Consider the following 14,211-nt stretch of genomic DNA (forward strand, 5'->3'; position numbering starts at 1 on the left):
CTGCTTATTGATATGAAAAGACCAGAGAAAAAGTATGTTTTCTGTTATTTTTACACAAAGCCCTTGAAATTTGAAATTTATTCCTTTTTTTTTGTTACAAAGTTGAATTTTATGTTCTGTTTTTTTCTTCTCTCAGTCCTGGGGACTGAAATTTTTTTTTTTTTTTTTTTTTTTTTTGGTTTTTCGAGACAGGGTTTCTCTGTGGTTTTGGAGCCTGTCCTGGAACTAGCTCTTGTAGACCAGGCTGGTCTCGAACTCACAGAGATCCGCCTGCCTCTGCCTCCCGAGTGCTGGGATTAAAGGCGTGCGCCACCACCGCCCGTGGGGACTGAAATTTAGAGCGTCACACAACTGGAGTGAGAACTCTAAGAACCACGGCCTTACATTCTCAGTGTGGTGTTTAGTCACTTCTAGAAAACTCTCAGAAAGAGAGGGACTCATCATAAAAATGCCTCACTTCTTTCAGTCTCGAGAATGTCTTCCACTAATTTTCCCAGTCTCTAGAATCAAAACATGCACAACAAGCATGTATTTTCCAAGTTATTCATGAAGTGTTTCAGACTCTTAAAAAATATTTGATAAACCTATTTCTTTTTGTTCTTAGAATAAGTGTGTTTACTTGAACCTGTGATCGTAAGTGCATGTGGGTGGATTGACAGGTGGATGATAAATGTGAAGGTTATTATGAAATTATAGTTGGGTCCTTAACCTATAGTTAATGACAGACACTTGATGGAGAATGTCCTTACCTATCTGACATGCTTTAGCTTATGAAGGGGTAAACATGACAATGAAAGTTCTGAGTATAATTATTCAAAATGAAAAAAAAAACCCAACCAATTCCTCAAGCCTCATTTTCTTGATTACTAGTTTTTAGATTGACGTGACTTCGACACAATATATTTCTACTTTGCACATCTCAAAGTATCTTATGCCGATAGAGTCTTTCATTCAAGCCTTAATAAAATGTTTTTATTCTTCAGGAGGAAGTTTGACATAAGTAAATAACTTTTAGTCCATGTTATGTTGTTGTAATAAAGTACCACAGACTTGGGAATTCAATGAACAGACATTTTTAAAATCATGTTTCTGGAGACTGAGAAATCTAAGATGAGGGAGTCAATGGCTAAAGGTCTCATGTTGTGTCATTCCCCACATAGAGCATGAAAGGACAAGAGAGCATGCTCAGAAGACAGCCAGAAAGAACCTGAATCTACTCTTCCTAGAAACTCATTCCTATGAGGATGGTTTTATTTTAATCATGAGGACAAAGTCCCAGAGATCTATCACTTCTTAAATCACTCCCTCCCAGCACTGGTGCATTGTAGTTTACATTCCCAACACATATTTCAGGGACCATAGAACTATGCAATCCAGGGGAGTTGGGTTAGAAATGTGTCTCTACTATTAGCAACAATGCAATTTTGTCCTTCATCCCTGATATAGAATTTGTTGTTGTTGATTTGCCAGTAAGATGACTGAAGTGGGAAGAGATAGGCCCCCATGTAGTCATGTGATTAGATTATAGACTTCTAGAGAAGACAGAGGGACCAGAGATTGAGTTCAATCATCAATTGTCAGTAATGTGGTCAGTAATGCTTGCTGTTATATAACAGTTTCTCCTGGGGCAGAGGGAATCTTTCACTTTGGAGGGAAGCTCTTTAACCCACAGGATGTTCACTGCAAGGTGAAATAGGGAGAATGATCTAGGGAGAGGTGAAATACTCAATCCTGCTCATTACAACAGGTAATAAACAAGTCAAGTCAAAATAGCTTGAGGAAGTCCCTGAAACTGACCATATTTAGTAAGACGCTCCCTCTCCAAGAGCATATAAACAGTTGGCTTTCTGAGAGTCACTCTTGGACAAGCCAAGCTTCAAAGACTCTTGGACAGACAATGGACTCCCAATCAAGCTGAGTTGCTTAGAAGAGGCCCAGATTGAACAGCCTGGAAGAAGCATAGACCAGTCCAACAGGCCAAGAAAAACAAAGACCAGTTAGCTTCCTTGAAAAGGCTCCAATCAACTGAGCCACAGGAGAAGCACACCCTCCACATGGTTGAGCTGCCTGCAGGGTTTGCAGTACATTCCAGTTTTCCAGCTATTGTGAACTATCACCCATGCTTGGGTGAGCTTTTGTTTGTGTCGTTGTCTTTAAGTCATTTCTGTTGTTGTGAATAATTCTCACCCGTAATCCTGCAAGTAGTTCCAATAAAATACATTGGCTCATTTGGTGCTTTCCATATTTTTGTGTGTTGCTAGTTCCTTATCTAAGGTGAGTAGATGTTTTGTTTGTTCTTATCCCCCTAGTAATAGTATCACACAATGTCTACTCAGTGAGTCCTTTACAAATATCCCTTGATACCCTTAAATGATCATGTTAGAACTTCTAAGCTGGAGAATTCATCAAGTTGATCACCTAGAGAAGGCACAGTGGTCAGTGCCACTTCAATACCACCACAGTTCATTCAAAAATTTCTTCCTTTGGCTCTTCTTTCATGCCACTCTTTAAATACATTGTTTTTCTATATTCTGTCAGTTAGTCTTGAGAACTGTAGAAATTAAGGAGGGGATCGCAGGAAATCTTAGTGTATAGAAAACTTGACACTGTGGAAAACCTGAGAACCCCCATTTTCAGTTAGCTGCTGGGGGGTAGTCTTTTGACCTGAGCATTTACTATATTGTGTAATATCAGAACTGTATCATATTGTTGGACGTCCTGTTTAGTCAGAGACTTAAAGAGGTGGTGTAGAGAAAAAAACATGCATTTTTGTGTGTGTTGTGTGTTAGAAAAATAAAGCCCTACAGTTCCAAATACTATAGCTCCTAAGGTTCATTAACTGCAATGAACTTCAGTTTTCAATCTCTAAACAGTGTGTATATGGGAATGTGGTATCATCAAACCTTAATACTGTATATAAATCTCCTAAGGTACTGTTTTCTATGTAGAAGTTATACGTATTAGTGTCCCTGTCTCCTTTTTCCATTTTGCTTTCAAATGACACCCCACATCTGTGGTATACTGTTGTGATGGAGAATATGATCAATATAGAAGCTCTAAGTTACTTGACTGAGTTATGGAAAGGAAATTCTTGGGACCTTGTCATGAAATGGAGAAATACAGAGAGCTACCTTTTGAAGAACACTGACAGGCTAGCAACAGACCCATCTAAATGTTTATCAATGGCATAATAACCATAAGGGAAAGCTCTAGTTGCTTGGCAAAATTTTTCTTTTTAACAGTGATTTGGATGAAGTTATAGTGAACTTGTCGGGCAAATATGTTTGAGAAAGAATTTATATTTAGTAAGTGAGATTCCCAAATATTAATATAAGGCCCAGCATTGGATCAAAACAAACAGGTTCATTTTCTAGTAATTAAGTAGTATTGGCACCAAGGACATCTGTATCTGCTTGGAGATGGCCAGAGCCAATCTAGAGTACTGTGATATTGCAGGACCTGCAGAACAAAAGATATGCAAGAGAATAGAGATCCCAGTGGAACATAATAAATTGAAGGAGGAGTAAGTGGGAGCTATGAAGACTACATAACTAAAGACAAGTTCAAAGCCTGAATTCTTTTGCTAAGAAGACAAATGTGTTAATATTTGATTCATTTAAGGGCTATTATCTATAAAGAGGCCCTTAATTTTGGTCACTGGGAAAAATATAAATAAAGGGTTAATAGCATTTTTAAAAGATGACTGCTAACTCAAGTTATAACAGACATTATTGATGAAAGAAATAAAATTGAGTAAACTACTTCGCAACTATCTCCTTCTCACTGGGAATTTCAAACAAAGGCTACATAATATTATGAAAAAGAGGAAGCTAGTCAGATATTCTTCCAATTCCTGCTGTCTATGTTCTCTGAATTATTCTATGATATCATGCATTAAAACCAAAGGATATTTACAAATCAGCCATGTTTAACAAATTGAACTTGTTTCAATGTTATCAATCCAACAGGAAAGTCTGAAAATTTGGTTGAATTATGCATTCTCATATTTCTCAATTGATATCTCCTATAAACTACCTGAGGCCTTCATTTTGCCAAATCTCTGTTATCAATGACTGATAATACCTACAGTAAACATATATCATTTTCTTGATTATTTTATTATTATTGTTTCAATTTATACCTTTCTACCATTCAGATTTAAAGAAGATAGCTTACTGAAGGCAAATACTGCCAGTTGTCTGCATAGGGCTAATTTTCTGCTTTCTTGATAACATAATTCTGATTTAATTAGAGGAGGTCAGTGTATTCTCAGACTCCCTTGCAGCTAGTGGAACTCCTGCAATACTGCTAATGAGATTTACCTTTAGTTTTGCTGAGTCTCTTCAAAGTCTGTTCTTGTTTATTATTTTATTTATTAAAAAAGTCATTTTATTTATTTTATATTTATTTTAAGTGTATGAATACCACACACGTGTCTGGTGCCCACAGAAGTCAGAAGATTTCTATCTTTTAACTGCAATTACAAATGTTTGTGAACTACTGTGTGGATGCTGTGAATTGAACCTGGGTCCTCTGCAAGAGTAAGTGCTCTTTACTGTTGAACATATATTTGTAATTAGATCTAAAATAGCTGTGTTAGGACCATGAAGAAAAAAAACTGAGATAATTTTAGAGGCATCAGCCTTAATATTCCCAAACCAATAAATAAATATTAACAAATATTTGCTGAGTGAGAATGATAAACACATTTCTTTAAGTCATCACATTTAACTTTTCTGCTAATTGTAAATAAAAGCAAGCTAAGTGATAATTTTCCTATAGCTTTTGTTCAGTCGTCAATAAATGCTAATAGAATGTAATGTGCCTTATGGGATCCTAGTATCTGCATACAATGAGAAATGAGACACAGTCCCTCCTGCAGTCTGAAACCCAAGGCTTTGGTAAGAAGGCCAGCAGCCCCAAGGAGGAAAGATTGGGCTATGTCACTTCTTCCCATTTCCTTTCCCAGGAAGAGTAGTGGTCAGACCCCAGAGTGACAGGGGAACATCTGTGTCAGGAAGAAATGCCAGGATCCACTTTGCACCTGAATTCTAGTCTCACTGTGCACTCCTCTGAGGTTGTTGCAGCCTTTGGACTTGGCATTTAGATGGTGAAAAGAAATAATATGGGAGATGTTTACACTGGCTTGATGAGAATTTCAGATAGCATTAATTTTCTGAGTACTTTATTTAGCTTTGTTAATTTAAAAGGTACATTACCACAGTAAACTGTGACTAGGATATTTAAAGCAAAAAAAAAAAAAGGATATTTAAAGCAAATGAAGACTCCTCGAATCATACAAGTTTTTTTTTTTTTTGAAGTGACAATTTATCTCTGAATACCTTTGTGATTATATATTAATATTTTCAGGGATGATGATACTCATATTCTTTTCAAAACTACACAAAAGTATGCCTTTAAAAATAGCCCTTGCTTAAAAAAATAAAAAGGCTTTAAATAGGAAAAAAACCAAAAAGGAACTACACCAAATGTTCATCTAATGCCACTGAACATTGGGATTTTATGTGATAAAAAGAAACTTCTTTCTACTTTTCTGAATTTGTTATAATTTTATTGTAATCAGGAAGCATTATTTTTATACTCAATAAAAAAACAAGTGTGAAGAATTAAGTACCGAGTCATGACAAATGAATTGACATAGGAACAGCAGAACCATCTTCAATGTGTTTATATAAATAGATCTGTATAATTATCATTAAACATCATAAGCACACAGTGCCTAGAAAGAACAGTTCTATTTACTCAAATTGAAGTTGGGATGGAATTATAATATACAGCTCAAGCAAGACTGAGTTTTGAGAGAGACTGAGATAATAGTGACATTGAAGGCATTGTCTTTGCCATGACCGTGTGTTCTGTATCTTGTCAATGTACCTACCCACATTCCAAGCAGACAGTGATACCCACCCAATATGTTAGTGTCAGAGATCTGAAATTGCAGAAGCATGACTCTGAGACCATTAAAAAGGAGAAGGGGGACAATGTCATTTTTCTTTTTAAAGTTATTATTATTATTATTATTATCTAGACAGATCTTAGTATGTAAACCTGGATAGCTTGAACTAATGTAGACTAGGCTTGCCTCTGACTTAGAGAGATCTTCCTGCTTCTGTCTCTGGAGTGATGGAATTACAGGTGTGCAAAAGCATACTTTTATTTATCCTTTTTTATGATGGAGTATAGAATCTCTCCATGGCACTGTCTTTTCCTGAGTATAGGATATTTAATTTTTAAATCCATAGGATGTCTATGAGAAGATGACCCAACTGTTTATTCTAGATTTTGAGGTTTGATTTTTAACTTGCAAAGATGATGACATACACTGGGTAGGGCAGCACGCAGTAATTTCAACAAGTGGGAGGCTGGAGTAAGATCTGAAGTTTGAAATTAGCTTGGGCTATATGGTTAAAGTCTGCCTCAGAGATAAACAAAGAAGGGGGAAAGGAAGGGAAGGAGACAATACAGACAATTAAATTATTTCATTCAACTAGCTACTCAACAAGCATTATATTCTCTTTTGAAGTACAAAGGTGATGAGTTTTGCTGGCCTGACCTTTAGTACTAAAGGGATGGTTCAGTTGGAAGAAGAGCCGGAATGTTTCTTTATGGGACACTAAGGGAAGAAAAGGGACTATGGTAAGAATGAAAGTGCCCATTGAAGGTGTGCATGAAACTACGGAAGCAATCTCCATTTAAGGATGCTCATTAGACTATGGTAGTGGGGTTCACAGTATACAGAGAAGGAGGTGAGGAGGGCAAAGGCTTGAAGGATGTAGTCTTTCTCCTTAAGGATCCATAGGGCTACTGGGTCAAGTCTTCTAATTCCCAGATCATTACCCTTTTTCCAAAGTCAGGCTGAGTTTCACAGATACAAAATTCCATCGGTGTCAAAAGTTTTGTAATAGCTGGGCATACTGCATATGCTTATAACAAGTGTCAGTACTCGGGGAGTGGAGGAAGGAAGGGTGTGCTTTCAGGCCAGCCTGACCCATGCTCAAGACTCTCTTTTAAGTGATAAAAAGCAGAGTTGCCATCTTCTGCCCCCTTTGCACAATGATTCCTGAGGATTCGGAGGAGAGGAGGCGATACAAACGTTCCTTTGAGGGTTGTCTATTCTGTGGTCTTTCGTTTTCTGTTCTTTGGCTAGCGATTTTCCGTGTTCACCTCCATAAAGTACATAAAGCTGCTTCTCTGATGAGGCCTGAGAGATGCCCTGATCTGTGGGTATAATGATAAGTGGTTAGGAGCTGGTTTAGCATTGGGTCCATTCAGCAGAATAATAGCAGGAGGCTCTCCCCTAAGGCTTACGACTTTTAGAATATAGGTTCTGGGCCCTGATAATAATGCCTGATACGGGTTTTATCTTACAAAGGTCCTGAAATCCATCCAGAAAGTGATTAGTTATACCCATGATATCCATGAACTATTCGACTGCTGTGCATGTCTTGCTAGACTAGAGGTTATTGTAGCTCTTGGAGATCACATGTGGGTAAAACTGATTACTCTTCTCTGGTTGTGTGCATAGCAGCTTTCAACACTATGAAGGCTAGCTAGTAGGAGGAAAGCACCGTGGTGAGTGCTGGCTTGGTTTCTCCATGTTCTGTGTTTCAATTATATTATGTCGGCAGCAATAGGGCTTACCATCATGGTCTAGAGGATAACTAAGAGCACTTGTAATAACCTGTAATGTTTCAGGGTCTGTGGACCTTCATTGACCAATGGCTCCAGAATGAATAGCCCATGCATGGCAGTGGGCCATTCATGTGATGGCCTGTGATGTAGGACTTTCCCACCATGTTTTAGGGTAAGTGACTCCATTTAAACTCATTTTATATGTCTATATATGTATTTTATGAAAATTCTATAGGCATAGATTTCCATATGACTTCTTGAGAGGTCTTTAGTGTTATGCAAACCTTCCCATATTTCCTCTACTACCTTGTCCTATCTCCCACCCCAACCCTTCCTGTTCCATTATTCTTTAAAAGAGAAACACTTTATAACAATGTATATCTCCCCCTTCTTGAAAGTCATGACCGTGGCACCCCACTAATTTCCCGACCTCAATGAGTATTTTAAATGAAGTACACATTTCTGAATAGTCAGAGCCAACACCCACAAATGGGAGAAAATGGGAGAAATTTATCTCTGGGTCTGGGTTACCATACTCAAAAGAATCATTATGGAGAGGACTGAATGGATTGTGAGAGGCAGAGGTGGTGTGTAGCTTCACAAAATCAGTGCTTCCTGTCAATAGCAGGGCAGCTGAACTCAGGGCACTATGGACAAGATGCTTGAAAGCTCAAGGCAGACAGAATTCCAGCCTGGAGAGGGGGGAAGGATACAAAGTCCCACTGCTGGCTCGGAAGCCATTGGCAGTTAGTTGGCGCTGGTGGAGCCATTCCTCCTTAAGGACAGACATGGCCCCTGGTATGTGCAAACCTCACTTCCGTGGATGGCCACAAACCCAAAAGTATATGGGCTGCACAGATTGGGCTTGATGGATTTAAACAGAAAAAAAGAGAGGACACAAATTTGGGTGGCTAGAGGAGGGGTGGATCTGAAAGGAGTTGGGGTGGGGGTGAAGGCAATCAAAATATAATGTGTGAAATTGACAAAGAACTAATTTTAAAAAGGCACATTTAGTAATAATACTCTATAAGTCTTAGTAAAAGTGGCAGTTCAGTTTACAGTACTTTGATGGGGCTCATTGATGAAATTCCTCGGTCTTTGCCAGGCTCTGCTGCCTTCTCTGGGCTGGACGGAAGGGCTGAGTGTGAGTGGAGACTGTAGTGGTTCTGTGTGCTTTTCATGCATGCGTCTGTGCATGTGTATGTATGTTTGTATGTGTGCTTCTGTGTGTGCTCACCTGTCCTTGACACCTGTCAGCGATTTCTTTCAGAAAGAGGTCACATATTTGAGCCCTCTTTGCTGCCCCTGAATACATACACCTGCCACACATATGGCACCTTTTGCTTTTTCTTTCCTTTGCTTTTGAAAACAGTGAGGCTAGTAAAGGCTCATCCCTTCTCCCAATCCATGCTCTTCCACTCTGTCTAAACTCTCCTCTGTCATTTAAGTTCAAATTCCTGACTACTTTTTGGTTACAAGGAACATTATCTCTTCTGAACCTTTCCTCTCTGAGCTCAGAGAATTTCCTCAATGCATTGTTAAAACACTATTAAGCCAGAATTAAGGACTTTTGTTTCTCTCAAGATGCTTTCCCCCAGATTGTTCTTCAGTGAGGGTGATTGTCTCCTAAATCCTATATTTCATGGAGTCAGAAAGTGCTTCTCCATTGTTGACCACCTTTTTTTCTCTGAGGGTTAGACCTCTCAATTCTAACTTTTTAACCCCCGTTCACTGGTTTTCATTCAGATATTGGCACATGGGTGTGGTTTATGCTCTCTGCTAGCTCTCTGAGAATAAGGATATCCCCAGCTATGATTAAACCTATGGTAAGAAATTAATGCTTCCCCTGGTATCAACAACTCCCACTTTGAGATGAAGCCAAAGCCAAGCCTTTTCTAAGGGAGGTGTGTGTTTCTTTCAAGAGCAAGTTGTATGCTGAGTGACAGATCCCAGGACACTTTCCAGCACAGCTCTGGGGCTCCAGGGGAACAGAAGACTTCTCAGACAGCTGCAGCTCTATTCAGGAAGGATCTTAAACTCCTGGACCACAAGCAGGAGAAAAGGGTTGTGTGTTTCAGGTTGCCCTCAGGGCTTGGGTGCAGTAGTGCTGTGTGACAGCAGGCTTTAAAGACAGCTACTATTGGAGACCTGAGCAACGCGCTGGCGGCGGGAGTGATCTGCAAGCGAAACCTCCACCATGAGTCTCCTCCATAAACCCAAGAGTGAGACGACCCCAGAGGAACTGCAGAAGCGGGAGGAGGAGGAATTCAACACAGGCCCCCTCTGGGTGCTCACACAGTCGGTCAAGAACAACACACAGGTGCTCATTAACTGTCGCAACAACAAGAAGCTCCTGGGGCGGGTGAAGGCCTTTGACAGGCACCGCAACATGGTGCTGGAGAATGTGAAGGAGATGTGGACTGAGGTCCCCAAGAGCGGCAAGGGCAAGAAGAAGTCCAAGCCTGTCAACAAGGACCGCTACATCTCCAAGATGTTCCTGCGCGGGGACTCAGTCATTGTGGTGCTACGGAACCTGCTCATTGCCGGCAAGTCGAATAGAGGCCTCTTTCTTCCATGAGAGCCTGCTCCCTGCCCTGCCGAGCCCTGCCCAATGGGATGGAAATAAAACCCTGTGTTTTTTGTTAAAAAAAAAGAAAAAAAAAGAAAAAGAAAAAAGACAGCTACTATTCTACCTTATCAGGAAATAGCCATCTGCAAATGAAAAAAATACATTCAAGAATAAAATTATTAATAAAGAGAAGCTAGATAGTTCCCAAAGGCTCTGGTAACAGAGCACAAATACATCAGGAGTATATATATATAAAATAATTTTCTCTTCAGTTTTAACTACTGACAAATCTCATTTCTCCCCTAGGTTAGCGCTACATCATTTAAGTCAGGTACACTTGACCTGTGACGGAAGATTTTTATCCATCATTTCTGCCAGCTGCGGGAGTTTTTTGTAGGGAAATGCTCTGTTTCATCCTTTTTAATGGCAAATCAAAGAGGTAAGTGCTGAGGCTGAAGGAGAGGACTAGCTCATCCAGAAGCCAGGGTAACTTGGATCCCCACAACGGAGCAGCTGAGCCAAAGGCCTGCCTTTGTCTTTTCCTAGCTCTGCTTTTATAAGTCAAGTGTCAGACTGGGCTCAAGGTGGAAAATGGGTGATAGAGAGTGGGACGTATCATCGTTTCTCCATGTTGGCTTTACCTTTGATGCGTGTAGCAGTTGCTAAGAAAATTGTTCTTTAAAATGTCCTACACAGACAACTAAAAATCTCCAACTTGGGTTCCGATCTCATCTCTGATTTAATTTATGAAAGTTATGAGCAGATGGTCACAGGGTTGACTCTGTATTTTACAGATGAGCACATCAAGACTCCCTGGGGGCACAGCTAAACACCCCAGGTGGTGAGACCACATTCTTCATCACTGTCATTCCGGCCACGTTTTCCCTCCTGGGCAGACTCATCCTGCTTTTGAGGTAAAATTCTTTTTTGGGCCTGAAACCTCCTAACACTTCTACTGCTCCCCCTTAAAGGCCGTATTTGTCTCCACTCTGCAATCTGTGACAATATTAGTGATCTGTTAAGTTCTAGCAACTTTATATCTCTTGGAGATAGCAAACATTTTTGGCATGCATTAAATCTTATACGGTTTGGCCTTCCTGGCCTACTACTTACTGCTCCCACTTGCCCCCTTATGCTACCTAGAGAAATAAATATGAAAAGATAGCCTTCAAATCTCTCTCTCTCTCTCTCTCTCTCTCTCTCTCTCTCTCTCTCTCTCTCTCTCTGTCTCTCTCTCTCTCTCTCTCTCACACACACACACACACGTAAACACATCTATCTATCTATCTATCTATCTATCTATCTATCTATCTATCTATCTATCTATCTATCTTTCATCTATCATCTATCTAGATATCTATTGAGTCTTCTCCCAGATTTGGGCATAGGGTCCGAATACAGGTTTCTTTCTCAAAGACATGCCAACAGTCTATGTGTATTTCCTGGATGATTCCACCTACACTTCTTAACTATTTGAATCCCTTTTACTTTGATCTCCAAATTTGATCCTTAAAAACCAACACTGTGGTAACTTTTTTTTTTTCAAGTCATTCTATCTTTAATAACCTAGCATTAATTCAAAGCATGAAAAACAAAAGTTAAGACTGTTCCTTTTACGGGAGATGCCCATTACGATACTCAGTCACGTGGTGAGATAGGATTCCAAACAGTGCGGGGAAGGCGTCCCTGCTCACGGATTGCTGCATTTGGTTACTGATAATCAGCCTGCGGGCGGGCAGCAGAGGAAATTAACGAACTCTCAGAGAACAGGACGCGGTTGCTGGGTCATGAGCACCTTGAAGCGTTTCTTGATGGTGATTCGGTGTCTTGAGTATTTGTCGTCAGGGGAAAAGCGAGCAGGATGGGCAGAGCAAGTCTGTTGTCCCATTGGATCAAATTTCTTTAACGTATAGACGCGATCTCCCTGTTCGTTGAGGTAATACTGGAGAAACATGACTGCACTTCAGCAGGAAGACGCCAACCTGTCTGCAATCAGTCGCCTTTGCCAGGAGTCCACTGTGGTAACTTTGCAAAATGATTATTCCTAGCACCTTCCTCTTATTCGGATCAGAAAGTATAATGGGATTAAAAACCACCAAGGCAGATATAAAGCTGCTGAACCCTGATGAGTTTGTAATCTTTAAGACGAATAAGAAAACCTTGTAGTGGAGGAAAAGAAAGCAGTTCCAGCAAGTGTGAGAAGACCGGCTCTTGAGGCTTGCCGACCCACTGCTAGGACTGAGCCAGTCTTCCTGAAGGGCTTAGTCATAGAAAACGGGTGTGGTTCACGACCCGTCACACGTCACGCCACTTCCAGATTCCCTAGCATATCCATTTTGAAGAACAGAATCACAGTGACATAGAGTTCTCATCTGGCTTTGTGTTTTATTCTGGAGTAAAGGTAACACTTCATTCCAAAGCTAGGTAGTTTAAAACTAGTGAACTGTGTAGAATCTGATTTTATAGGCAGAAAAGGGCTCAGGAAAGCAGATAATAAAAGCAAAAAGTAATTGGTGTTTGCAAAGTTAAAATTTGCCTTGCAAGGTAGGAACAGGGAGACAGAAAGGTAGAAAAGCAACTGACCAGTTATTGTTTCTTCAGGTTGCCCTCTTTTGTGCATGAGAATAAAGGCAGAACAAAATTTCACTGTAACAACAATTACGACTTAGAAATTTGGCTATTATTGCTCTAATCCTGATTTCTTAGATGTTCAGATAAAAGACTTGGTTTCAGATTGTTCATGTGGAATTTGAGAGTTGAGTAACTGCAGTGTGATTTTCAGCCAGTCCTGTTGGGGCCTGGTGCAGGGGCTTAGTCCCACACAATGGCCATGTGTAACATTTATTTAACACAAGTCAGACCAGTAATGTGCTCTGCAGTTTCTTTTAAGAGAGCCCTTTGGTTTCTTCCTACCGCCTTCTGATATGAAAAGGTCATTTCCCACCACTGGAGGTGACAATATTGAAGTGCCTTCTTTTGTTTATTTCCAGTGGCCTGTCTGTGAGCTCTCCAAATGACTTACAAAAAGCAAAATATTAACATCACAGTGTTAGAAATTTTCTTTCTTTCCTCTTAAAATAGTTATTTTTTTTTTAGTAGAAATGGCTCCCAATTCTCTAGTGTGACTTTGTGTGAATAATTACTATAGAATACTGCAGACTTTCCCCCTCCCTTACCCTGTAGGGTGATTGATTTTAACCTTTCTCCTCTGCCAAACCTTTGTTCCATGCATGACATTTTAACCCCCACTACTTCCTATGTTCTATTTTGCTAAAGAAAATTGCATTTTCTATTTCTGGACAAAGCATGGTTGTTTGTGTCAGTCAATTTAACACAATATACCAGTTCTTATTTGTGCAGAGGAAGCACTAATGATTCCAGCAGGAGGTGGATCCTGAGCCCATGACCAAACCTTCCGTTGGGCCCGGAAGATGGAAGTCACAGTAATCCATTACTGACAGGGGCTCTTAATGGTGATGTAGCACCTTTTGTCTCAGAGACTTCCAGGGAGTATGGACTTCTATTTCCTGCTCTATACATCCTGAAAGTTTAACATAGGGACGAAATGGCTCTGTGGTAGGAAGGAGCAGTTGCTTTGGCGATTGCACCTCACCCTTGACATGGGTTTTTCCGTTTCTGAACTATGAAAAGATGATGGCAATGTTTATACTTCCTGAGCCTCTGCTACTTGATCTAATGGGTGGTGGATTAGACACAGGGTTGGTGGGGAAGTTTGATAAATAGTACACTAAGGTTCTTACAGGGGAGTCACTGAATAAGCAGTGGTTATTGTAGTGAGTTTAGGCCTATATCATAATGCTTTTTAGTCACGATTATAGGCATCCCTCCCTCCTTTTGTTCCACAGAGTACATGAGCTATGGGAAAAACTAAAAATACCTCCACTAACTGCCATTCACATTAATTCATTAGGCAAGTATTTAATAAATACCTATTGGATGTCAGGCACTGTCCTGGATGTTTGTATCTG

The 14,211-nt window shown here is 40.0% G+C and overlaps 2 protein-coding genes across 2 annotated transcripts; one reads left to right on the forward strand and one right to left on the reverse strand.

The window, feature by feature from the left end:
• The first annotated feature begins 9,811 nt into the window (after positions 1–9,811).
• Positions 9,812–10,231, forward strand: LOC130884360 (small nuclear ribonucleoprotein Sm D2-like). The gene has a single exon (XM_057785456.1). It carries the CDS (start codon positions 9,851–9,853, stop codon positions 10,229–10,231), a length of 381 nt encoding a protein of 126 aa, XP_057641439.1. The 5' UTR covers positions 9,812–9,850.
• A 1,533-nt stretch (positions 10,232–11,764) lies between these two features.
• On the reverse strand, positions 11,765–12,229 carry LOC130884242 (H/ACA ribonucleoprotein complex subunit 3). The gene has a single exon (XM_057785276.1). It carries the CDS (start codon positions 12,174–12,176, stop codon positions 11,982–11,984), a length of 195 nt encoding a protein of 64 aa, XP_057641259.1. The 5' UTR covers positions 12,177–12,229; the 3' UTR covers positions 11,765–11,981.
• Positions 12,230–14,211: the final 1,982 nt, after the last annotated feature.

The sequence above is a fragment of the Chionomys nivalis genome, chromosome 11, assembly GCF_950005125.1.
Source record: "Chionomys nivalis chromosome 11, mChiNiv1.1, whole genome shotgun sequence".
Lineage (NCBI taxonomy): Eukaryota > Metazoa > Chordata > Mammalia > Rodentia > Cricetidae > Chionomys > Chionomys nivalis.

What these genes read in the sequence shown, in the direction of transcription:
- LOC130884242 (XM_057785276.1), bottom strand. Translation starts at nt 12,176, where the DNA reads ATGTTTCTCCAGTATTACCTCAACGAACAGGGAGATCGCGTCTATACG.
- LOC130884360 (XM_057785456.1), top strand. Translation starts at nt 9,851, where the DNA reads ATGAGTCTCCTCCATAAACCCAAGAGTGAGACGACCCCAGAGGAACTG.